General features: G+C 26.1%; 3 protein-coding genes across 3 annotated transcripts; 1 reads left to right on the plus strand and 2 right to left on the minus strand.

Moving 5' to 3' along the window:
- Positions 1 to 616: 616 nt before the first annotated feature.
- LOC114122409 (cyclin-A2) lies at positions 617 to 5,074 on the minus strand. Its single transcript, XM_027985064.2, has 7 exons — positions 4,432 to 5,074; positions 2,863 to 3,036; positions 2,496 to 2,771; positions 2,203 to 2,426; positions 1,911 to 2,115; positions 1,579 to 1,829; positions 617 to 1,137 (listed from the first exon to the last, which is right to left on the minus strand). The coding sequence occupies exons 1-7, from the start codon at positions 4,594 to 4,596 to the stop codon at positions 1,026 to 1,028; spliced, it is 1,407 nt and encodes a 468-aa protein (XP_027840865.2). The 5' UTR covers positions 4,597 to 5,074; the 3' UTR covers positions 617 to 1,025.
- Positions 5,075 to 5,251: 177 nt separating this feature from the next.
- On the plus strand, positions 5,252 to 8,057 carry LOC114122410 (exosome complex component RRP43-like). The gene is made up of 6 exons (XM_027985065.2): positions 5,252 to 5,471; positions 5,580 to 5,613; positions 5,692 to 5,829; positions 5,893 to 6,187; positions 6,249 to 6,470; positions 7,888 to 8,057. Exons 1-6 carry the CDS (start codon positions 5,455 to 5,457, stop codon positions 7,983 to 7,985), a joined length of 804 nt encoding a protein of 267 aa, XP_027840866.1. The 5' UTR covers positions 5,252 to 5,454; the 3' UTR covers positions 7,986 to 8,057.
- A 4,314-nt stretch (positions 8,058 to 12,371) lies between these two features.
- On the minus strand, positions 12,372 to 23,121 carry LOC114122407 (golgin subfamily A member 4-like). Its single transcript, XM_027985062.2, has 12 exons — positions 22,539 to 23,121; positions 20,328 to 20,377; positions 17,225 to 19,711; positions 16,815 to 17,156; positions 16,415 to 16,723; positions 16,133 to 16,299; positions 15,871 to 16,072; positions 15,701 to 15,796; positions 14,959 to 15,019; positions 14,033 to 14,586; positions 13,342 to 13,410; positions 12,372 to 12,973 (listed from the first exon to the last, which is right to left on the minus strand). The coding sequence occupies exons 2-12, from the start codon at positions 20,364 to 20,366 to the stop codon at positions 12,884 to 12,886; spliced, it is 4,416 nt and encodes a 1,471-aa protein (XP_027840863.2). The 5' UTR covers positions 20,367 to 20,377; positions 22,539 to 23,121; the 3' UTR covers positions 12,372 to 12,883.
- Positions 23,122 to 25,991: the final 2,870 nt, after the last annotated feature.

Genomic DNA, 25,991 nt, shown 5'->3' on the forward strand with positions numbered 1-25,991 from the left:
TAAATGTAAAATCATTGTGAATAGAAAAAATTGCAAAAAATTCAGATCCATGCAGTTTTTGTTTTGAATGAATAACAAAACCACTAAAATCATTTAAATATCAAATTTGCATACAAATAGCTTAAAAATATTTTTAAATTTTTAATGTTGATAAAAATATATTTAACTCTTACCAACATCAGTGACGTAGCCAACGGGTAGGCCTGGTAGACCCGGGCCTACCCACTTTTCTCCAAAACTGAATGTTTTATACCATGATTTTCATTCAATAAAAATATTCATAGATAATCTTTAATACATCAAAATATCGGGCCTACCCAAGAAAAAGTGTAGCTACGCCACTGACCAACATCATCATAACTATTTGATGATTTCATAGAAATTTACTAATTAGCTATGTTTGGAGATCAATTTTTCTTAGATTATAGATTTCATTAAAAGGCCACTTAAATAACTAATAAATCAGATTCAACCCATATAATATTGTGTTGTTTTTTTTATTTGATGTGGCAAAGTCATAATAATTTACATAACAAAATTTTGCAATGGTAATTTGTTAATAAAAATATGAATTTTCAATCTTATAAATTTTATATAAATAAAAATAATGATAAAATGTAATGCATGATAATATAATTTTATGAGATTAACATTTTCTTATTTCAACAAGTGCATATATACCTGTTCTTCTAAACGGCAACAAATGAAAAACACAAATATTTTGGAATTATAAAATTAAATTAAGTAAAAAAATAGTTTATAAATTTAAATGTATTTAGTAAAAAAAAAAATAAATAATTATGAATGTAAAAATTTTTTATTTACGCATGATTCTTACAAGCGCAAAATAAAAAACATCTCCAGTTGTATGGTTCGTTTTGAACGTTATTTTGTTCTTTTTAACTTAAAAATAGATTGTTTAAAAAAGTGTCAAAAAATTTTTCATTTACTACAAAAAATTAATAAAAAAATAATAATAATTAAAAAAAAAAATTGAAAACATAAATAAAATAATAACGATAGAATCATGACTTGTCTTGAACATCAACCAACTTGAGTCTTTCTGACATTTCTTTTTGGGCAGTTTCTTCTGGCAAAATTAAGTCTATGTACTCAATTTCAGAGACACTGTGATATCTGAAATAATAAGAGGAAATTAAATCCTGTTTTAATTAAAATATTCTAATTATTTTATGTAAATATTTAAAGACTAATAGATACACAAAATACCAGATATACATGAAAACATATATGTTGTTTTATCTTAAAAAGGTACAATTCACAGCAATACTTATTGAGTTTGGCAAATACATTTTTTTTTTAAGTTTAATAATATTCATAACAAAATTTAAATACATAAAATAAACTCAAATTACAAACCTACATATTTTATTATTAATTTATTAATACTTATTATTATTTGTATTTTATAAAAAAAAGCTTTACATGCTTACTGGATGGAAGTAGTCTGTGTAATTGTACTTATAGAAAATAATAAAATTCTATACATTTAGTAGCATTTTAAAATAATTTAACACAATATATATACTATTTACAATAACTAACACATTCACATACCTGGCAGACTTGTACTTGGTCCGAATGGCAGATTGTTGGGAATGTGGAGCAGTTTTATAAGTTTGATTTAAATGTTTAAGAACAGGAATCAGATCATTTAAACTGTATTTAGTTAATTCAAACATGTTTTCAGGCCAAATAACTTCATAATTCAATATTAATCTAGCTAATGCAACAGCTCCACAGCCAATCAAAGAAGGTGTATACGATAAGTAGGGATCAGCTTCTAGTAAACTCATTTCACCCAAATACTAGAAACAAATAATTTGTTTTTATTAAAATCAAGTTGTACAAAAATAGTATAGAATAAATTTACAGATGTTAAAACTTACCATTGCTAAGTACATAACTTTCAATGGCACATTACAATGAACACAAATGTGTGTTAAGAAAATAACAGTTGTGGGATTAGAGACATCAAACCCTAAAACTTTCAATATTAATTGTTCCATTTTAAGTACTTGTTTCTTAGTATAAGTATCGTCAGTTATATAAACAAATTCACTAACATCTGGAGGATAAATTTCTTCGTATTTCCTATTACAAAAATATATATATATATATATATATAAACAATCAATTTTACAGATATTAGATATACATTTAAAAAACAATTAAACTTACGATGCGACAAACATAGCAGCAGTACCCAATAATTGGAGTTTAGCACGGACCACTGACATTAAACTAAGAAAACGATCAATAAATGAAACAGCTAAGTACAATGTTTCATTTTGTAGCTTGTATTCTTGTGCTACTTCAACCAACCAATCGACTAATATTGCTCTCATGCTATATGTCACGTCTGGTTGTCTTCTCATGTATCCAGGTTTAGGACGATGTAATTTCTATGCACCAAAAATATTTTTGATAAGTAATTTTATTTTTAAAAACTAAATAACATATCCCTCTATTACCTCAACATCCCTAAGGTAAGAGTATAACTCGCATGTGTAAGTATCTACATCACAACTTAATCTATGTGCAGTCAAAGAATGACTAGTACTTTGTACAGACTTGTCATGATCAACTGACATAGGTGAGTATACATTGCTTGAATCAGCTGATTCATCAATATCTTTAATGTCTTTTTCATCTGTTTGCACTACATTTTTTACAGATGGTGGAACAATTTGGCTCACATCAGACAATGGTTTTCTCCTCTCTTTCAATTCTATCTTAGGAACAGTAGCCTAATTAACAAATATGGATAAATAATTAGAATGTAAAAAAATAATTTTACATTTATAAATTAGGTAATTATAATATATTATTAGTTATTACCTTTGCTTCGATTATATTAGCTTCATTCTTGAGCAATGGCGGCTTTTGATTTTCCACATTGTTCTTTGATAAGTTTTCACAAGCAGCAGCTTTTTTAAATACTTGTGGATCTTCATGAATTGTAAATGGCACTGATGATTTGGTAGTAAAACCAAATTTACTGGATCCTTGAGGCTAAAATAAAATGGGATTATAACTATAAGTACTACTATGCATTGTCTTATATTATTTAATTGCAAAAAAATATATCACCACTTAAGTAAGTACTAATTTATATTTTTTTAAATAATTATACTTCATTGTTATTTTTAATTAATATAAAAAATTAAATCAGTTTAATATATTAAAATATTACCTATATAAGTTATCAGTTATCATAAATTATATAATCTGTACAAAAATAATGGAATATTTTAACTTTTCCAATGAAAATATATTTTATATGTACCTAGGTATTATTAAACAATTTTCACTTCTTTGTTTTATGCACAATAAATCCATTACAGTGATAGGTACTTAAATTAAATTTTAACAAAAAAAAAAGGATAATATTATATTGTTTGTAAGTATTATGTTGACAGCAAATACACTTAAATTGATCCCAATATATTAAAATGATACTGAACGAAAAAAAAAAGAATTAAAAAAGAAATATAGATACTTTTAAAAACATGTAGAATTTAAGTAATTTTATCTATCTTTTTTAAATTTAAATTTGTATTTAATGCTTTAAAAACTGAGTAAAATTGATTGAAAATATTATTCAGTAAATACATTAAAAATATATAGGAATTAGGTAATCTAATAATTTAAACATTTTTCAAAAAATCTAAAGAATATGTGTTTTTAAATTTAAATTAAATACTTATATTTATGTAATAACAATAACTCCAATAACTGTTAACTCATAATTGTATAGGTAAATACCTAATGTAAATTAGCATATTATACTACAGAATTTGATTTACTATAAAAATTATTAATATACAAAACTACCAATACTTATTATTTCTTGAATTTAATAAAACCAATTATTACGGGCAACATACAATTATAATTATGATAATATAGTTACCTATTATGATTATTCTATTTAAATAAGTATGTTACAAAAGTCGAAGAAATGCCTAATTAATATATTAATAATATTTGTTTAATTTTAATGTAGGTATAACAGATTAGTGTAAATGGTCAATTGATTTAATGAGAAAAAAAATGAAGCCGTTCGATAACTGACTAAGTAATGATTGCAGTATTAAGATCATACATATTGTCCATTGACCCAATTATTATATTAAAAATAAACCAATTCACAAAGGAAATCCCACAATGGATTTTTCGGCATATTATATAGCGATTTATCTAATTCATCACAATGTTAAAAAAACAATTATCATAGACCTTCGTTAAAAATAACATCACCCACATACATGGAAATAAACACTGTACTTTAATCTACGATCTATTATTCTCTTCATTTAATATCATTAAATGCAAAATACGATTTGAGAAAAAACAATAAAAGTCAAAATGGGAGAAATAGGGTTAGTACTGTATAATTATACACACCTTGGATTTAGGCTGCGGCTTTTTGGTGAAGGGTTGTTTGGCGTTCAGCACCCCGAGCACCGACCGGCGTTTGGAGGGCTGTTGGTCCCTCGATGGAACATTGTTCTCCTTATTGCGCAAAACATTGTTGGCGTTTTCTTGATCCCGAAAAACTGTAAACTCCATCTTTCGTCGTTCCGTTCGGTCACCGCGTCGTATAATAATGATATTCGGTATTATTATAAAATGTCACGGATTTTAACGGTAACGTTCGTGTCGATGGCACTGGTCGGTTGTTGTCAGGCTTTGAAAGTCGTCATTCGGGAACGAACGATACTCGATATGTTATAAATAACAATATTTTTGTATAGTAATTGTAGTCGTAAAAAAAGACAAAATTCGCGAATTTTACAGATTAACACGGGTAATAAATAAATAGCAAACGCACTAATAGCTGGAGGAGTTATGAATAGGAAATCAAACTTGCGTAATAAAATTATATTATGTATTCGGTAATGATGATGATCGATCTAATTGCGAAATAATTTATGAACACCGGACCTATACTTAATTATAAACGATTAACAATCAATAATCCGTGGATTAGATCGAAGTCGTTTGAACGGACGCCGGGACTAAACGTTACGCGACCCGACCGCCTGTTATGGAAAAGACTCGCGATAAACAATTAATAAAATGCTCACGAAATCGTAACCGTTATTTTTTTAAACGACAGGTGCAGCTGAGGTGTTTGGCCGAAACGGCTGGCAACGCGTAATTGTTACGGTGCTACCGACCTACCGGTTACCGTCGAGTTGGTCACACTGTCAACATTCTTATCGTCGATAACGCGTGCAGGCGGCTTGCCGGCTTCATGCTTCAGAGATAGCCGTGGCGCTCGGCGGTCTACTGGTCCTCGTGCTCGATGTGACAATCCCGTGATAAGACGTGCTCCATGGTTGAGACTTGTTAACGAAACTTCAAACTTGTAACTTATAAGCTAGTAAGCCACCACTTTACTGTCAAAAAAGACTATTTTTCAAGATGAACTCGATCAAAAAGTGAGTATGATGTTCCAACGATTATCCTATAAAATGGTTTCTTACGTACTTTTCCAACTGATATATTTGAAAGTATGTCCAAGTTTATTTGTCTTACTTTTTTTTCAGAAATATACAAGACACTTACACAAAGGAATACCTGGTAAATTTATTTTCATTTTATAAAATTAATTGTTTTATACAAAATATATTAAATACTATTACAACAACCCTACTTTAGGCGCTTAATAAAAGAAATGATGGTAGACAATTAATGGACTTTCGAGATGCATCTCTAAATTTGAATACTATACACACTGCAGATGGATCGGCAGCAGTCAAAATTGGTAATACGGCTGTCATTTGTGGCATTAAAGCAGTAAGATGGATTATTTAGTTATAATGAAATCTTAAAATGTTATTTATTATCTTTACTTTTTAGGAACTAGGTGTTCCTAAATCTGAAACTCCGGATATTGGATATCTTTTAGTAAATGTTGAACTACCAAGCCTATGCTCTAAAAAAATTCGACCTGGAATTCCATGTGATGAAGCAATGCAAATTACTAGTTTCCTTAACGAAGTGTGTAATAATTGCAAAATACTAGATTTGCAACAATTGTGTATTTCTGTAGATAAATTAGTATGGGTCTTGTCGTGTGATATTTATTGTTTGAACTATGATGGGTCTGTTTTAGATGCATGTTTAATAGCCTTGTTGTCAGCATTACAAACAGGTACCTTTGAAAGTATTTTAATCTCTCTGTTTTTTTAATTAATTAAATAATTTTGATGTAGTTAAAATACCAGAAGTAAAATATGACAAAGAAACTGAAGAAACAAATGTCATTGAGAATTACATTCCGTTAAAAATCAACAGTTTACCAGTATCATCAACTTTTGGAGTCTTTAATGAAAAATATATTTTAGCTGATCCAACTGAAGAAGAAGAGCAACTATGTGTTAGTAAATTGACAGTTGTGACCAATGGTTCCTTATTATTTTCATTACACAAACCTGGTAAGCTACATATTTTTAAATTTATTCAAATATTGAATGTCATAATTCAAATCTTTAAATAACTTGAAATCATACCTATGGTATAAATATACGTGTATACTTATAAATAGAGTTCAAATTTATAAAAACAGTTAAAAAATTACTTAAACTGTGATAAAGGATATAAAAGCATTTATTAAGAAATCATCTTAAATTTTCCTGTCAAGAACACATTCTAATGTATAGGTACTTTGGTAATCGTTTAGTAAATTAACTTCATTGCTACATTCAATAAGAAGAATGATATGTATCCATTAAAGGTAATTTTATACATAATATTGATGTTGTCTTCACTAGTTTTTACCAATTCATACCAAAAATATGTATGCAACTATTTAAATTTTTTATAAAAAAAAAATAGTATTTTTCTTCAAATCTAAACCCTACTTACAACTTATAAGTCATGACTCATGAGCAATATTATTTTCAAATTTTAATAAATACTCTTCTTAACAAAGAAAAATGCAACTATTGTGCATGTATGATTATACATTTCAAAGACTAATACTGTGTTGTTTGATAAATTTATTAATTTAATTAATCAGTCACAAACTACTAAATCATATTAAAAAAATCATTAGATCACTATTGATTCATTAAATGTTTGGTGGTTACCAACCCGAAATTAATTTCTTAAAGAGACTGTAATATGTACTTGATATTTAACTATAGTCCATTTCACATCAACTGATATTCATTACTAACGCATATACTATACTGATTAAAACCAGTGCGTAAAATGTACGGTAAATTCCGCTTTTATATTCTATACTAAAATGAAGACCCCTGTCTGAGTCAAAATCGCCATTAGACACATTATTATGGAGTTGCAGTTGATGTGAAATGTACTATGTTTCAATAAATAAAATAAACAGTATATTATATTTTATGTATGCCCAGTACCTATAGTACAATTCAATTACACACTTATTCAAATGTATTCATGTTGAATTGCATGAATCAATACACAATAGTGAACTAATGGTTCATAAAATAATTAATAAATCAGTATTTTAGATGTCAGTATAATTAAAAATTGAATATATAATTTTTAATTTTATCTAATTATCATTTCATTAATTTCACAATTTTTATATATAAAAAACAAAAATGTTACATAATTATCATGTAATTTGATTGCTATTCAGTTGAATTTTAATTATTTTGATGCTGAATACTATGGGATATATTCCTTGGATTTTATATTCTTATCCTAGTTATATAAGATATTTAACTATATTAAATTTAAAGGTACAACATTTATATATATGTGTGTGTATGGTACACATTGCTAGTTCATAAATAATCTCATTTGTGTAATATAAAGGACACTAATTAAAAGCTACATTTATAATTATTTTGTTTGTTTTTATTTTAGGAGGAGAATTCATAAAAGATGGCCAAATTCAAAATTGTATTAGACAAGCTCAAAACAGAACTAAGACAATTCATAAATTAATAAAAGCTGCACAATAAAATGATTTTTATAATATTATTAATATTTTTATATTTTTAAAAATATGTAATTTTATGCAATGTGCCAGTGCATATTTATTGGCTGTTTGTGTTGTTATTACTCATAAACTATTTTTTTTAATTTATACTTAATACAAAAAAATAAATGTACCATTAAGTAACTAAAAAATAGTTCATATATTAACAATTCAGTGATCATTTTTTTGAATTTAAAACTAGCTGTTATAATACACCATGGTCCATCTCCATCATGCATTTTTGAAAATATAGTAGGGTTTTTGATACTAGTTGATATTATTTTATAGTGTTTTATTGGCCAGTTGTATAGGTAAGTTCAACACTAAGCACTTGATATTAAAAGTGCCAATCTACATGATTTAGTAAATTAGATATTATGCTATAAATTTATTATAATGTTTATTTTTTTCAATGTGTTCCAATAGGAATGTAGCAAAATCAGTATTATGAAGTGTATAAAGAATATAAAATGGTATAAATCATTGCTTACAAAAATAGATTATTTAAGTATATTTGTTATCCTAAACACAGGCACTAACAATTCAAAAGGTATATGTTTAATTAAAAAAATAAAATAAAGTGGTTGATAAATCTTTATATCTGTATAATATAATTGTTATTGACACTAAATAAATGAACAATTGATTAATTTGAACATAGAAATTAACAATAAAGTAGTGTTTAACATGAAACATTCTAGCCCTAATATAGGAAATAAAGATTCCTTCAAACAAAGATTTAATTAAATAGTTATCGTATACCCACTTTTTCAGAATTTATACTATTAGATGACCAAAAGACCATGAATTAACCAGTTTCAGTTTAGTCACTAAATGTAAATAGAAATATGAACTGTAGTCAAGGCCACATTAAGGAGGGTACAATTGTATCTGGTGGCTATTTTTTAGGAGCAGTAATAAAGAGGTACAAAATGTTGAATAAATTCTGATAATCGTGATGAAAAGAAAAACAAATATTTTATCATTTAAAACCTTTTTAACATTTAAATGTATTAAAGCATATGCTGCAATGATAACACTGTTCATTATTTAGATTATTTAGTCACCATACATTATAATAATTAATAATTTTGTCTAATATTATTTTACCACGTAATAAGTGATTCTATTTATGAAACACACGATCCTTAACTAATCAGATAAATTTAACTATAAGATAATATTTATAGTTGTTTGACACAATTACACGATTGTTAAATATATATTCAATTACCTATTAATTATGTACTAGTTATTACTTATTATTATTAATTAATATGCAATATTAATTTTATTATTTAGTTTTGCTAAGAATTGGTTCATGATTGGTTAGAAGTATAATTAAATCAAATTGTATTTATTTAATCATCCAGCAGATTCATTGATTGCATTCAACCATACTAAGTACCACCTAAAATTATTATATATTATATAATTCGTCACAGCATTTGCAGCGTAGTTGCCTTTCGGCCCATCCTCGTCATGGACGGCTTCTGCACTTCTGCAGTATCGACACTCGACAGTATCAACGACGACGAGGGTTGGCGCCGGCAAACCTTCCGGCGCGTCTCCACCGCCATGCGACGATTAGCACACCGATACAATTAATTCTTCAACAACTGCTCCGACCACGCTTTCGATCACCGTGTCTTCGTCGTTTTCGGTATTTTCCTTGAAATTTTCTTTGTGTGCTGCAGTTTCAATGGCGCTTTCTATAATTTCATTTAGAAGATCTTTGATTAACGTTCTTATAGACTTTGTTCGTTATTCGTCATATCTACGGAATCCATTTTATTTAGTTTTTATTTTGCTGTGCAGACTTAATGCGTAGGTAAACGTCTCGAATAATTACGTTAAATAATAACGTTCATCGATTCTAATCGGCTGACAATATGAGGATTCCGCGGCACCGTTTATTTTTCCAAACATTTTCATTATTATTTACCCCCAATAGTACCTATATTATATAATAATTTAACGAAGATTTCAAGTATTTTGATTCGTATATTTTAGTACATTGTACCCGTTTTAAACTTTCAGGCGGTATTTTTAAATTTATATTTTAATGTAATATTATTATACTATATTCGTTAATCGCAATAACTCTATGAACAAATATATTTTCAACAAAATAGTTTTACGATGACGAGCTTCAAGTGGCAAGTGCACATATTATTATCATTATAATGTCATATAATTATGTTATAATTTAATTAATATTCCTAGTGTATGTATAATATAATACATTATTACCATGCCCAAACCATTTTTTTATTGAACATAATATTAAAAGGGTCTACGACATCTCGTCGTTACCATTTAAATTTTTGTTTGGTATGGATAATATTGTGATGGTTGATTATCATTAAAGAAATGATAATTTTTCCATCAAACAACTAAACTAAATGGTCGAGAATAAAGATAAAAATATTTTTTTGAAATTAACTAATATTTTATTTCACGTCTTTGATTTATCTGTTGAAGGTTTTTTTACGTGAGTATACACGGTAAACCCTCCAATTGTTTGGTAACATTGGATTTGAAGGCTAAAGCCTTTTATTTATAATAATAGAAAAATAATTTTTATAAACAAATTTTTTCATTTAATAATAAAATGATGGATATATTTTTTTTTTGGGCCTTTTTATTTATGAGATCTGATAGTTTTATGAACAACATATACGTACTAACAATACAAATCGATGACTGATGAGTGCTTGTGAAAACGGATACAAGAAATGTTGTCAAAATGGGTAACTTGAAACGTTGGGATTTGTCCCGGCGCAGAATCAATCTGGTAAATTATTTCTTATAATATTGCCCCCCCAAGATGTTTATGAAAGTTGCCTATTTTACTCCTTGAAATTTTCTTGTAAACAAATTTGTTTGTAACACCAAATGGCAAATACTCTATATATGATTATAGTTTTTATTGGATTTACCTAATATAATAATTTTAATTCAAAACATAATATTACATATTATATGCTTTACTTTTTCAAAGTAATTATACAACACAAATTATAATTAAAATTATAACATAAGTGCTTTAAACAAATAATACCTAATTGTTCTGTGCTAATACCTAATAATAACAATTTATCATTTTTAATAAACAGTGTACTCAAGCGACAAACATGAACTACTTTTTTTATCTTTTCATTTTTTGAACATTTATAATGGTTAAATAAATCATTAAATTTCTTCACATATGAAAATTAATACTTACGTTTAAAAATGTATTTAAAAATATTGTGTATTGCAGTCTTTGCATATACTTAATGAGTAGGTATACCGCCTTTTACTAACATGGCTTATTATTAGTTTTAAGATCCTTTTGCAAATTAATTTTTTTTTTTTAGAATAAGGTCATGAATGTTTGCATGGAAAAGTGCAAAAACATGTTTAGTAAATTCTAATATTTTGACAAGAGGATAAAGTAAACTACATTTTTCATATTCTTGTATACCAATGTGTGTATTTATCAAAATACAATTTTGCATTAGTATCCTTATTTTTTGTGGCCAGATTTTCAATACCTATATCGTTTAAAAAAAATTGTTTGGCTATTTGTTATGTTCTTTCATTTATCAATACGTCAATTTCTAATTTCAATATTTTATTACTTAATTATAATTAAATCATTACAAAAACTATTAAAAACTTAAAATAAAAACTAAATGGATGAATAATTTAAATAAAACATTGATGTAGCCGTATTTATATTGATCTTTTTTAATTGTTGATTTAATATAAAAATTCAATATTTCTTTTTTTTAATTCATGTAAAGTCTATTTAGTAATTTGGTAATTCAGAATGTTCATAAGTACCTATTAGCTATTGCCCATTAGATAGGTACTTCCATTCCAATGAGACTTTTATCGGTAAAGATAAAATTATTGAAATAGAGAATAATATTTAAACAATGTTAAGTATCAAGTTAAACCTAAAGATACCAAATATGGATTATTATGCAATAATAAAATATAAATATACTCTGAAAAATGGATCGAAATATAAAAATATATTATGCAATATAAAAATTCGAAATTGGTCCAGCCGTTCTTAATTGATGAATTGTTATACATTTTTGGCTCCATTTTGATGTATATAGAGATTAAAAATATTTGATAGGTGTTACAACAATTTTATAATTTAATTTAAATATTGAACAAGGTTATATCAGAAAATAAAGTCCCTTTTCCTATAAAATGTTTTAAAATAAAAAATAATAAATTATTATTAAAAAAAAAAAAAAAACTATCATTATTTTATTTATGTTTAATTATACACAAAATTTGATACAATACATATATATATATGTATCTAATAGATCAGCATGGGCATACATTAAAAGTCAACATAATATCTTATTAAAACAAATTAATTGTATTTAAAGATTTTATATTTTTCTAATTATGTAAACTAATACAGGATAAATTATACACATTCCCAATTTAATTGGATTATTCATATTGAAGTTAACTCAAAATTTGTACAGAATTATAATTTACAAAAAAAAAAACTTACATAAAAAAATCTACGTTTGTAGGTTTGTAAAAAGCTAATTTACTTTTATAAACGTATGTCAAATTATCTATTATTACAAAATTGTATTGTATATTATGTAACTTTAATGAACATAATTGTTACTTTAATTATAACTAAAAATGGATATATCAGTCATGAATGATGTTCTATTTTAATCATTAGGAAAAAGTATTCTTAACAATCTTAAACAAGTTAATAAATATATTATACATATTAGCACAACTGGTACTGATTATTTTATTTAAGAACTAATAAGAAGTAATGTTCTTTGTTCAATACATATGATAAGAAATAAAATATCAAGCTATAAAAATAATTTATGTATGTATTTAAGAACTTCGTTTTCGCTTAGCAGCTTTGATATCTTCAGTATTTGAGAATGAAGTATAATTTATTCCTTGAAATGATACATCATTGTTCTATGTAATAAGAAATTAATTAATTATCAAATAAATAATTATACAACCTATATCATTACAATAAATTATTTGAACTAATCATATTTATATTCTATTCAATACAAAAACGAACCTTGACAGTCAGCTACTGACTTACAGTATCAACAAGTAGATATTACATTGTTACAATGCCTATTTGTATGTTATAACGGTCTATTTTTGGTGGTAATATTATAACAGTATTTAACGAATTGATTGATTGTTGTCAAGGTTCCTTTTTATATTGAACAAAGTTTAAGGTAATATTATATTCTTTTAGTTTATGTAATTAATGCGGTATTATAGTTAATAATAAAAAAAAAATATATATATTAAATAAATATATTAACCTGATATTGATTATTGGACTCGTTTAAAGATGATGGAAACAATGTAATAACAGGATTTGGCAATGTGACCTAAAAAGAAGTACAAAAAACAATATAACGTGTATAATATATATTAAATTATCATATTTATAAAATTAAACACTACATAATTTATTAAGAACTGAAACATCTCTATAATTATTTTCCTTCTGATTCTATCTATAAATGTCAAATTTCTATACAGAGATTTTAATACTAAAATTCATTACTTGGCATATCTATGCATTAAATTACCATCAATTTGTTTAACAAGTTAGAAAGAGCTTAATATAATTATTATATACACATAAAAATATTTGAATACTCATGTGATACTTCAGATACTTGGTTAAATATATAACTCTTAGTCAAATAATTACGGATGGATAAAATATAAAAACTATTAAGTCAAAAATGACCATCAATGAACACTAGGATTAATTTGCTCGTCTAATTCAAGAAATATGAATAAATTAGTATTTTTAATTAAAACATAAAGATAATATGAGCAGGTCCTACACTAGACGTTAAGACCACTAGTGTAATGAGTATATCATTAAGATTAAAAAAATGTCAATATTATTTTTTTTTATATAGTACTCAAAGAGCATGTCACTATTATAATATATTTATTTTCTTAAAGTAAATTTGAATAATTATATATACAACATACTTGTGAGTTAGACAAACTATCTATATTTGCAGTTGAATTATCAACAACTTGTGTAGTCTCTTGAATAGTATTATTAGGTTCATTTGAGAATCTTTCTTCAGTTATATTAGCTATTAGAGGCAATTTATCTTTGTTAATAGTGACTTCTGAACCTTTGACACAGATTGCATTACGATGTACATGTTTTACAACTTTTATATTCTTCATTTTATCATCACAAGAACTTAATTTTGATTTATTATTATCTCTCACAAAATTATACAAAGGTGGTTGGCTGTTTATACTCGTATTATCAAATAATGTTTCCAGTGAAACATCATTTATTCCCAAACATTTTTTATGATCAGATTTTGCATTTGTTACAGTTGTAGCAGTTGTAGGGCTTGGTACCGATGGTATTATATTAGAAATACTTGATACTAAAGGTACTTCTTTAGTTGAAAATGAATCAGCAGATATTGTGTTAGTTGACGATGATCCAACTTTATGAGGAATTGACTTTTTTGATTCAAAAGCTTTTACTCGTTTCTTCTTTTTTTGATCTATATTAATTTCTGTAAAATTAAATATAATTATTTTCGTGAAACTTAGAATTAGTAGAGATTTTTGTTAATTTGCTAACTAAATAATTCTTATATAAGTTGTATTTCATTTTAACTTGATTCACATTTAGCTTATGAATTTGTTTTAATTTATAAAACAATGAAAAATGGTACCTAAAAAATGTATTAGTTGTTTATAATAATAATAATCATTTCCAGTTACTATTATTATTATAAAGTGTTTAAAAATAAAAAAACGACAAAGAACCAACAAGAATAATGAATAATGAAAAAAATTAATATTTTAATTTATTAATTTTATATTATGTAGAATTTATTAAAATGTCATTTAAAATATAAATACATAAAAATAAATTAACTTACCTTGATTTTTTGGTAATTTTTTTGAACTACCAGAGTTAATGGTTTTCTTCTTTGATTCCATCTATAAAAAATATATGTATATTTATAATTGAATAATGACAATCAAAACATACAATGCCAAATAGAAAGAAAAACAACTACAACATAAGTAAACGTAAAAACAACAGAATAGTTGTGGTGCTTAATTTATAGTGACTACATTTTTTTTTATAAATAACAAACCTTTTACTTAATAAAAAGTAAATAATTCATTAAAATGAAAAAAGACATGACCTAATATCACATTTTAAAGTAGGAATATTATCTGTGTTCTATAATCAGCTTTTATTATATTTTAATTTTAAACCAAGTGATATATAATAATATATAAAATAATAAATCTAAAAAATACTCAAACTTGCTTTATGATTAAAATTGAAAATATAACTGCTGATAGAATAAAATAATATCCTTACCTTTGAATTATATGATAGGTTAATTTATTATAGTATAAATATAAAAACATAAAATAGAATCTAGTATTTTACTACATGTTTAAATGTGATCTTGACTAACATTGCAATCACCAACAAGATAATATTAAACTATTTGCTATTTTACATACTTTATTTATTTACTTTCATAAAATTTGCTATAGTTAAGTTAAATTAACTAATAATAATGAATTTAATTAAAATAAAATACTATATTTCTTCACTATAATATTACATAAATGTATTAAAAATGTGTGTTATAATTTTACCTTTTTATTTACTTTTAAACATCTTTTTGTTTCTTCAGTCTTTTGTCGATCAGATTGATATGATGTATCAATACTTACTAACAACTCATCTAGCAACTAAAATTCAAACAAAATAATTGTTTTAAAAATAAAACTAGAACATTCACCATTTTTTGTTATGCAATATATACCTTTGATAAATCTGCTGGACTAGGTTCATGAATATGGTCATTCAACAATGATGGAACACACTTAGTAGATCGAGGTATTGATTTATCATCACTTTTATATCTTCGGACTGCTATAATGTCAGGATTAACTTGTTGTTTAAGAATTTCTAATATCACATCAATGTAGGCTTTTAACTTATTTGTTTCAAGATTTATCTTAAACCTGTAATCACACAAATGTTAAAAATACTATCATTAAAATTATCTAATATAAATTACATACCTCATCTTCGGAGCATTCGGAACGTTTGAATTCATACACAATAGCATAGAATATTCTTGAGTTTCAGTTATAACAAAAACGTATAATTTGAGAAGTTTAAAAGATTGTATACGGAAATCAAACTTCCATAAAAGATTATGAATTATACTGTCACTTACAATATCCTCCTAAACATAAATAAGTATAAGCTTTAAAAACTACAATATTAATTTAATTTTAATCAAGCTAAGTATGTGAAATTCATTATAACAATGCTACATTAGATTTATTTTTTTAACTTACCATCGATTTTGAAGACGATTTTTGTGATTTAGTTTTAAGAAATGTATCTTCTTGCCACTTTTTTAATATATCCGCGTTATACTTTGAAGAATCATCATTCAATACTTTTAGTGGATTTAGTGCTATAGTACGACGACTTAACAACTGATGTTGTAATTGAACAGTTAACCCAGCAATAGGCGACGGATCCGTTAATATGACAGGAAAATTTAGTTTTATCAATTTACTCTCTATCTTTAATCTTTGTTCATATGAACAATGGACAGGACTACATTGAGCAATTATTCGATTTAAATCACTTTCAATGGACTGAAAAATAATATATGTTATAAAATGATTGATTTATAAAACTAACACAAAATACAATTTTCTTTTATAAAAATTTCAATTATTAACTTACCAAACCATGAGGATGTAATAAAATTCGATATACTCTCGTTAATTCTTCACCATGATATTTATTATGTATTTCTGCTATAACACGTCCATTATAAAATAACTGTGGATCAGCTTTATCAAATAAATGCAATAAACATGGTGGAAGTTGTTCTCTTTCTACAAATTCTAATATAGAGTCTTCGGCGTAGCTATAAAAAGTTTCAACTGGTGGTATATCTTTATTCATGGATATTTTAACTGAATAACCAACATCTACAGAGTACAAGGTAATCACAAAGACATTAGGATTAACTTCTGAAGGATCATCAAATAATTCATCCAGCAAACATGATGGGTATAAATGCTGAAACAAATTAATAATGAATGTAAGATTTTAACTTGTTCATGTTATTTTGTTATAATTATACATACTTTTTCAGGCCACTCTTTAGAATCGGCAAAAAAACATAATTTTTTTTTATGTATTTCATGCAATTTGTCAAATAAATTATATTTCACTTTTTTGGTCTTTTTAGTGTTTGGTTTTTCATCAACAACTAAAGGTATATTGTAGCTAAATTCAGGCTCTAATTCAGTACATTCACGTTCTAATTGCAGAACTTCCTTATGGAGATCTTCTATTTCTATATTTGGCTCAACAAACTCTTCTGGGAATTCTTTCATTTCTAGTAACTGTTTTTCATCAACTTTTTGTTGTAACGCTTCAATCATTTTTTGTTGTACTAAATCTTTATATTCTTCTTTTGTTTTTTGAAATCTGTCTTTTAGTTCATAAAATAACTTTTGTTGTTCATCATAAACAGGGTCATTTAATGTATTGCCTTTTAACTGCTGTTCTTTGTCATACTCTAATTTTGAATTTTTATAAAATTCTTCTTGAAATGTTTTCATTTGTTGATGTAATTTTTCTTCTAACTGTTCTTGTTGTATTTTTAGTTTTAAAGGTATTTCATCTAAATCTTGTATATTTTCTAATTCCATTTGTAATTGCAAATCTTCAAATTTTTGAGATTTATCACTATCACTTTTTTCATGTATTTTTTCTTGTAATTCGTGTATATTACCAATAGATTTTACTTGTCCTTTATCAATCTTCTGTTGTATTTCTCTATTATACGGTTTAATTTCTGTAGAACTAAATTCATTATCTGTAGAAACAGATTCTTCAATTGGACTATGTTGTTCTACTAAAGAAGATTCAATTACTTCATAATCATCAACTACTTCAGTTACTATGTTGACATCTTCATGTAATTGTTCTACTTCTTCTTCACTTTCTTGTAATGACTGCTTATCAGATTCATCTGAATTTAATTCAGACTCTATTTGTATGTTCCTCCATTCCATGTCTTCTTTTCCTTCATCATCAAATCCTTCAACATCTACATCAGAGTCTTCTCTTATTCCATCTTCGTTTTCTTTATAAAATTCTTCTTGTACTACTTCATCTTTAAGATCTTCCATTTCTATATCAGATTCTTCAACTATTTCTTTAGATATGTGAGTGTTAACATTAAGACCTTCTTCTACTTCTTTAAATTGGTCAATTTTATTATTAGATTCTTCTTGTATTTTTTCAATTTGATCAACGTTTAATTCAGACCTTTCTATAAGGTCTTCATTAAATTTGGAATGATTAGGATCTATAGATATTTTACCATTAAATTTACCTAATTCAGTTGGAAAATAAGTGTTAAGCAAATTTTCAATTTTTCTATAGTATGGTGCAGATTCTTGTTTAAATGAAAGAAGTAGTTTTTCTAAGAATTTTTCTTTGACTTCTGCTGCAAACATACGATTAAATTCATCATTATACTTTCTTTCTAATTCTTCATCGTGCTCTTGATCCATGTCTAATTCTAATTCTTCAATTTCCTTGGTTATTTTTGCAATTCGTGTTGCTAATAACTCATCACATTCTTCTTCTTCTTCTTCTTCTTCTTCATTTATATTATTCTTTATTTTTTCTTTTTCTTGTAAATCGCGTATAAGTGATTCGATTTCTTGTAGTATTCTTTTATGATTTTCATCCATATTCTCTTCATAAACATTTGTTTGTATTTCTTCATCATCTTCTTGCTGTAGTTCTTTCACACCGTGTTGTACTTTATTATCAAATTGTTCTTGCATATTATCATTTAATTCTGGTCTTAAGTCTTCTTTTTCCATATTTTGAATCGATCCTTCAATTTCTTGTGATGTATTTAATTCATTAAATTGACACTCTGAATCAACTTGTATATCTAAATATAAATCTACTTCTGCACCAGGCATTGGTGGGGCTTCAATCTGCAATTGTATTTGTATTTCTTGTTTTTTTTTTTCAGAATCTTTGATCAATTCTTCATTACATTTATATTTTTTGTCTTTGACAATTTTTGGTTGATCATCTTTATTGAACTTTTGCTGTTTCTTACTTAATTCATCTTGTTCTTCCCCAATTAATTCTTCTTCACATTTCACTCCTAATTTTTGATGTAAAATGTTATTAGATTTTTTTGGTAAGTCAATATTTAACTTATGGTGTTTATCATCATGACCTTTATTTGCAACTTTTTGTTCAATCTCGTGTTTTCCTGTGTCAATTTTAACAGCTGAAATTTTATTTGAATTTTGTTGTAAATCACTATAAAAGTATTGTGGTATATCTTCTAGCTTTGTTTTTTTTTCAAATTTCTGTTGTTTCATATTTACTTTATTATTAAATTTTTTATCAAATTGGTTTTGCTTTTCCTCTCTAATCTGTTGTTTATTTACTTTAATTTTTTCTTTTACTTCTTTTTCTTCACTTTCAATTTCTTCACTATCAGTTTCCCCGGTTTCAGTTTCTCCACTTTCTTCTTCTGAATTTTCTATGTTAACAGTATGCAGATATGAATGAGCAAGATTCAACAATGCCTAAAAATTAAAAACATAATTCTTTAATACTGATTTTATAGCTGTCATATAGTATGCGGTCTACAAGTCACTGTAGGATGCGGTATACCTGCGACTAGCTGATTTTTACACAGGCCTAAGTTTATCTTTATTAGATAGAGTTTAATATTTTTCTTCAGTGAACCTATTATCTTTATGCCTTTATACTTAATGAATTTTTATAACAATATTTCAAATTTTTTTAAAGTAGGTATGGGCCTAAATGCTCAGTACGTCACTTATTGAGCGACACTACAATTTGTACACAGTCATATGTTGCCAAAATATTTTTATTTAATTATATGAAGTGACGAATCAACCACAAATTATTATAAGTTATGTATAAACTATAATTTAACGCAATAATTAAAAATTTTAATTCATCTATTTGGGTAGAACATTTACTATATTTGTAAATCGCCAGTAGACCGCATACTATACTCGTAAATTCACCTGTAAATCACATACTATATTACAACCGTTTTTATAAATTATTATTGTTATCTATTAATTTACTATTGGGTGAATGTCTGTTATAATAATTAATTAAATAAATAAACAACTATTTAAGTTTAATTATTTAAAAATAATAACTTACTCTAGCAGTTCTTATTTGTTTATCAGCTAGGTTTTCCATGATGACTCTAGCTGCAACATTAATAAAATAATAAATACTATTAAGTATCAAAAAAATATAAATTTATTTTTATTTAAACAGCATTAAAAATTTAAATCATTATAAACACTTCATGTTTAATACCATAAAAATTTGTCTTAAATATATTAAGAATATGGACAAAATACTAACTACAATCAATTTTTAGGAGATATTTTAAAGATCTATGCCAGGGATAGTAACTGATTGTCTGTAGGGAAGAATAGACCACTATTTATTACAGTGCTGATTTTTTTTTCATTATTTGACTCAAAATAACTTTAAAACAAAAACAAAACCCAGAAAACGTTTATTTTTTTCAAAACATCCAGACCACCTTAAAAATTAGTGGTCAACCCCTGGTCTATGCCTATACTTCAAAATAACTTAAAAAGTGAATTTCTATATTAGTTGAGTTCAAACTTGGTATTTTGCATTTATTTTAAATTAAATATAGGTATAAATAGTTATTTTTAAAACTTTTATATTAAAATATTATAATTACAAATGTTAATAAGAGGAAGAATTTTAAAGAACACATTCATATACACAATGAAAGTTTTTCAGAAATACTTAAAATTGCAATTGTGCAATTATTATTATTATTATTATTATTTGAATATCTAGCCACAATGCAAATACTGAAAGAATATATATATATTTTTAATAATATTTCAATGAAATAAAAAAACTATTGAATCATGAAAAGGTATAATATAATTATAATTTAATTTTAAATGTGTAAGTGCGTAAATTTTTTGGATTTAAACACATTTATTAAAACCGCAAATAAAAATGTGTTAGAAAGTATTAAAAATTGTAATATATGTATATATATTTATGTAATTTATATGTATGTAATATATATAATATATATAACAACTGGGTCAATTTTTCTAATTATTTACAAAATTATAAATGTGTAAACAATTTGTAATATTTGTTTGTGTTAGATCCATAATATTACCAATTAAAATATATACACCTATAATTTAATAAAAATAAAATTTTAAGGTTAATCTTATTGTTTTATTTTTATAAAAAACCATCTGAATAAATAAATTTCTATCAACACAGCAATACCTAATTATCCGACAACAGCTAATAATTTTAGAGAAATTTATATAAGTATGGAACGCATTGTTATTAAGAATACTTAATAAAAAAAAAATCATAGATGTAACCCTACGTAATAAATAATAATGAATTAGAAAGTTAATTATTTGAAGAATTATTACAATTTTCTTTATCATAGAATTACTTGGAAATATCTAAGGTAGCGAGTATAATGAATACTATATATTATGTTCAAATTATGTAATTTATAATTATAATTATATAAATGTTTGATTTTTAAATTTAAATTGTATTGTATAAAACTTAATTTATAATTTTGTTAGTAGGCACCTATTTACTATTGTAATTTGTAATATACATACTTGTTTAAAAATTATATTGAAATTAAAGTGATTTCTATATTGAATAAATATTAAAGCATTAAGGAAACTTAATGATTTCTAAATGCATTTATGTTATTTACTTAAAATTTGGTATCTAGTTTTGTTTTATTTCCAATCAATTTACTAGTTTATGTATATCAACCTGTAAAATACTTTATTTATGATTTTTATAATTTTATTCTTAACTATTAAAAAATGTATTTATTTACCATATTATTTAATATTATAAATTGAACAAAATAACTTGTAATAATTTGATAATTAACTAAGATAATTTTTAATTAGTAACATTTTATACAATATATAAGTTTAATTAAACATATTACAGTTTTTAACACACTATCATTATCATTATTATATTAAATTAGATTTTAACATTTAACGCTGTCAGAAATTAATTAAAAAATTGTATAGGTACAATTAATATGTTCTACTTTCTACAATATGTATGTAAAAGCTAAATTTTAGTACATGAAAACATTTTAATATATCTAATGGGAAACAATTTATTGAGTGGCATGATTAATTGTCAATCTAGAGGCCATAATTTAATTTCCACTCCACTAATCCATAACACCAATAATGCATTTTGGTCCACATAAAAATTTCCAAGATTAACATTGAATTAGTGATCCACAAATTTGAAAACCAACTCGAAACATATTCAATGTAAATTGTAATAATATGAACTTACCGTCTTAATGCACAGGGCGTAACGTGCAAAACGACGTTGTCAAAGGATAGAACTGGTAAGTTGATATTACAATATACCTATGTTACAGGTACTTGAATATATCCGTCGGGTAGTAATAGAAACGAATAAAAATTCTTAAGGATGTGCACTCAATTATGAAGTATTGAAGTATGAACTTTACGAACGTTGGTGTTGTACACTATAGTATAGGACGAGGACGCGTTAATGCGGAGATGGAAGTACTTCTTTATCAATTATGGTTGTAATAATGCATTAATGTTCCAGTCTAGTTTTTACTCATCACTCTTCAGTAAGATATTGAAAATAAATAAAATATTTTTTCACGTCCCTTTGTCTTCCGTATGCTGTAGTCAGCACTCGGTATTCCTGACGGGTCCTAATAGGTGAATGGCGATCAATAGAATCGACCGGCACTTGAATCTCAGACCTAAGGAACACAATTTTCTTTGCATATATTATGTAATGAATATTGATTGTATTGTCTTGCTAGACGCTAGACAGTAGACGTTTTGTTAAGTAAACCGTAAACAATTAATATTTAATACTAAATAGCAAGCCGTGCCCGTAGTCGTGGGCGCATGCGCCCAATGCCCATGCGTGAGACAAAAGTACGGATTAAAATATATAATATATTATCTTAGTCCGTGGTACCACTGCAGCTGAATTTAAATGGAGTGTACGCGCCACTATGCGGTACGCAGTGTATGGGCTACGGAGTACGGTCCGCGACGCACGATAATATTATTGTAAATTGTAATGAATATATTTTACTCATGAACTAAGTTATACTTTAGTTATTAGTTATTAGGTATATCTTAGTTCGTGATTTTTCTAATTATATTAACTTATATTATTAATAATTATTAAGTATTAGCAATTATACTATAATGGTATTAGTATATTTGCTTCTATGGCTAATATATAGTACCTATATATATATTTGCACCTAATGCCACCTATGGATATAACTGCGTGTAATTCGATTTCGTTAGTAAATACCTAGTAGCTGAACACATATTTTTGATACATCATCTATTTCATCAAAGTATCTTTTCTTTTATTGATTGAGCGATATTTAAAATTTTTTACCAAGAGTTAAGTTTTTTCCTTTTAAACAAAATAACACGTACTTTGTTTACAAATTGACAACCGATGTTTGATGTTATTGCTATTTACTACAGATATTTGGAAGTAATTTAACTATATACATGCGAGTGCCGGAGTACATAATATGTATTCAGATGGAAAATTCAAAATTACCATAAAAGATGAGTAAATACGACATAAATTACCTATCTTAGAATTTATATTATCGTGTTATTAAATTTGACAATCCTGTAATCGTATTCTTCCTATACATGTATTGGAGTTGTTATTGCCTCATTGCTGGGTGGTCGGTGGTCCACCACGCAGTCCTCGAAGCCTTTTTTTTGCTCCTCCCCCCCCCAGAAAAAAATTTGGAATTTGTGTTATTATTTGGATGTACGAATATTTGTGGTATGGGCATTTTCTACTAAAAATTTTATGAAGTCTAAATTAAGAAACCGTATTCACAATTCGTCTTTAAAATCGTACATCATATTAACCATTACAGGGTATTCAATTAATATTCAAAAATTGTCTTCTGAAAAACAATGCCAATCATCACATTATATTTTTGGGAAAACCCCTTTCCGACCATAAACGTAGGTAGTAGGTACTAGGTATACCCATCTCTTTTCGGCCGATTCACTTTTCGACCACGTTTAAAAAAGGTTATTCATACTTTATTTTTTATATCTATCACATTTTTAGGTATGATTTTGAAGTAGTTTCAAATAATTACTTCAAAATCTAGTTAACCACCTCCAACAAAACTCAGACAGTGACAGGAATAAATAATTAAATATATAGTAATTTTACTTTAAATTATATGTACACTATTATAAATTATAATAAAATTTAAATAGCCATTAAGCTTACATGAGGTGTTCTATAAGTAAATACTAAATATGAAAATTCGATAATATTACTGTTTCTATTACATTTTCAATAATAGCATTTCATTTAAAATGTAACAACTTATTTATATGAGTTGAAATAAAATCAACATATTCATTTAAAATTTTTCAAATCGCATTATTTACTGATAATTTTTTTAATATCTTTATAGTACTATCAAATTAAATAGACTAGGATAATTAAAAAAAATATTACTCCCAATCATAAGTAAAGTTAGTTTAGATTAATATTTAGTATAACAAAATAATAATTTTTACTATTAATATACTCAATACTTATTAAATTAATTTTATAAATAATACAATTTGGCAAAGAAACATATTATATCGTTCATTAATATCAGTAATAACTAATAAGTAATAACGAATGTACGTAAAAATTAAACTTGTTAAATTTATAGTAAAAAAATAATACATTTTTTTTTATCAAAACATTTTATTTCATTATAATTTTTATATAATATACATAATATTTTTAAATTTTATTATGACGAAAAACATGGATTTGGAACAAAAAGAAACAATATATTTTATTGTGTAGGTAAAAAAATCGCCAAAGTGGCTTAAAAAGCAAAACAAAATATAAGTATAATATCAATAATAATGCTCTTTCTACTATATACGTAATATCCTCTTCGGGGTCGCCGTCGTTCTGCCCGAAGTCTTCAGCCAAAGGGGGAGGTAGTGAGTTGTCGGAGGATCGGCGAATCTTATTCTTCTTCTCGCGGTACGTAATATCCGCATAACAAAAACCTCTTCACGTTCCACCATACCGCGGCAAGACGCTACTTCGTTGCCAGCGAGTAAATTCTCGCTGGGTCATCACTTTTGGTTCTAGTCAGCCTACCTGCTGGCGAAATGTATTTAATGTTATTTCAGCATCCTTGGCTGGTTGTAAGTCTGTCACAGCTGTTGTGCAGTCGCCTTTCTGTTCGTTTTCGTCGACGGCTCCAGACGTCTTTTCGGTGTTGTTATCATCGACAATGAGGATTGGCGCTGTCAATTCTTCTGGTACGTCTCCGTCGTCAGGCGACAATCGGCACGCTGACGGAATTAATTTTTCTATTTCTTTGACTGCGCTATCGATTTCGGTCTCCTTTTCGATTGCGATTTCTTCCACGATCGCAATGTCTTCTACGATCGCGGTGTCTTCTATGATCGCGGGGTCATTATCAATTACGGTATATTCCTCAATAGCGGTCTTTTCTTTGCTTGCTGTTTCAATGACAGTTTCTATTTTGTTGTTTAGCAGATCATTAATAAATGTTGTTATATTTTTTTCGTTAACCATATCTGTAGTACATTCCATTTTAAATTCGTTTTTATTTTTTCTGTGCAGAATTTACGTGTAAACTTCTCGAGTAATTTATGATTGCGATTTAACTCGATCGTCCGACGCCGTGGAAAATCTCCCGGACAACGGATACAGCGT

Source organism: Aphis gossypii, chromosome 2 (genome assembly GCF_020184175.1).
Source record: "Aphis gossypii isolate Hap1 chromosome 2, ASM2018417v2, whole genome shotgun sequence".
Lineage (NCBI taxonomy): Eukaryota > Metazoa > Arthropoda > Insecta > Hemiptera > Aphididae > Aphis > Aphis gossypii.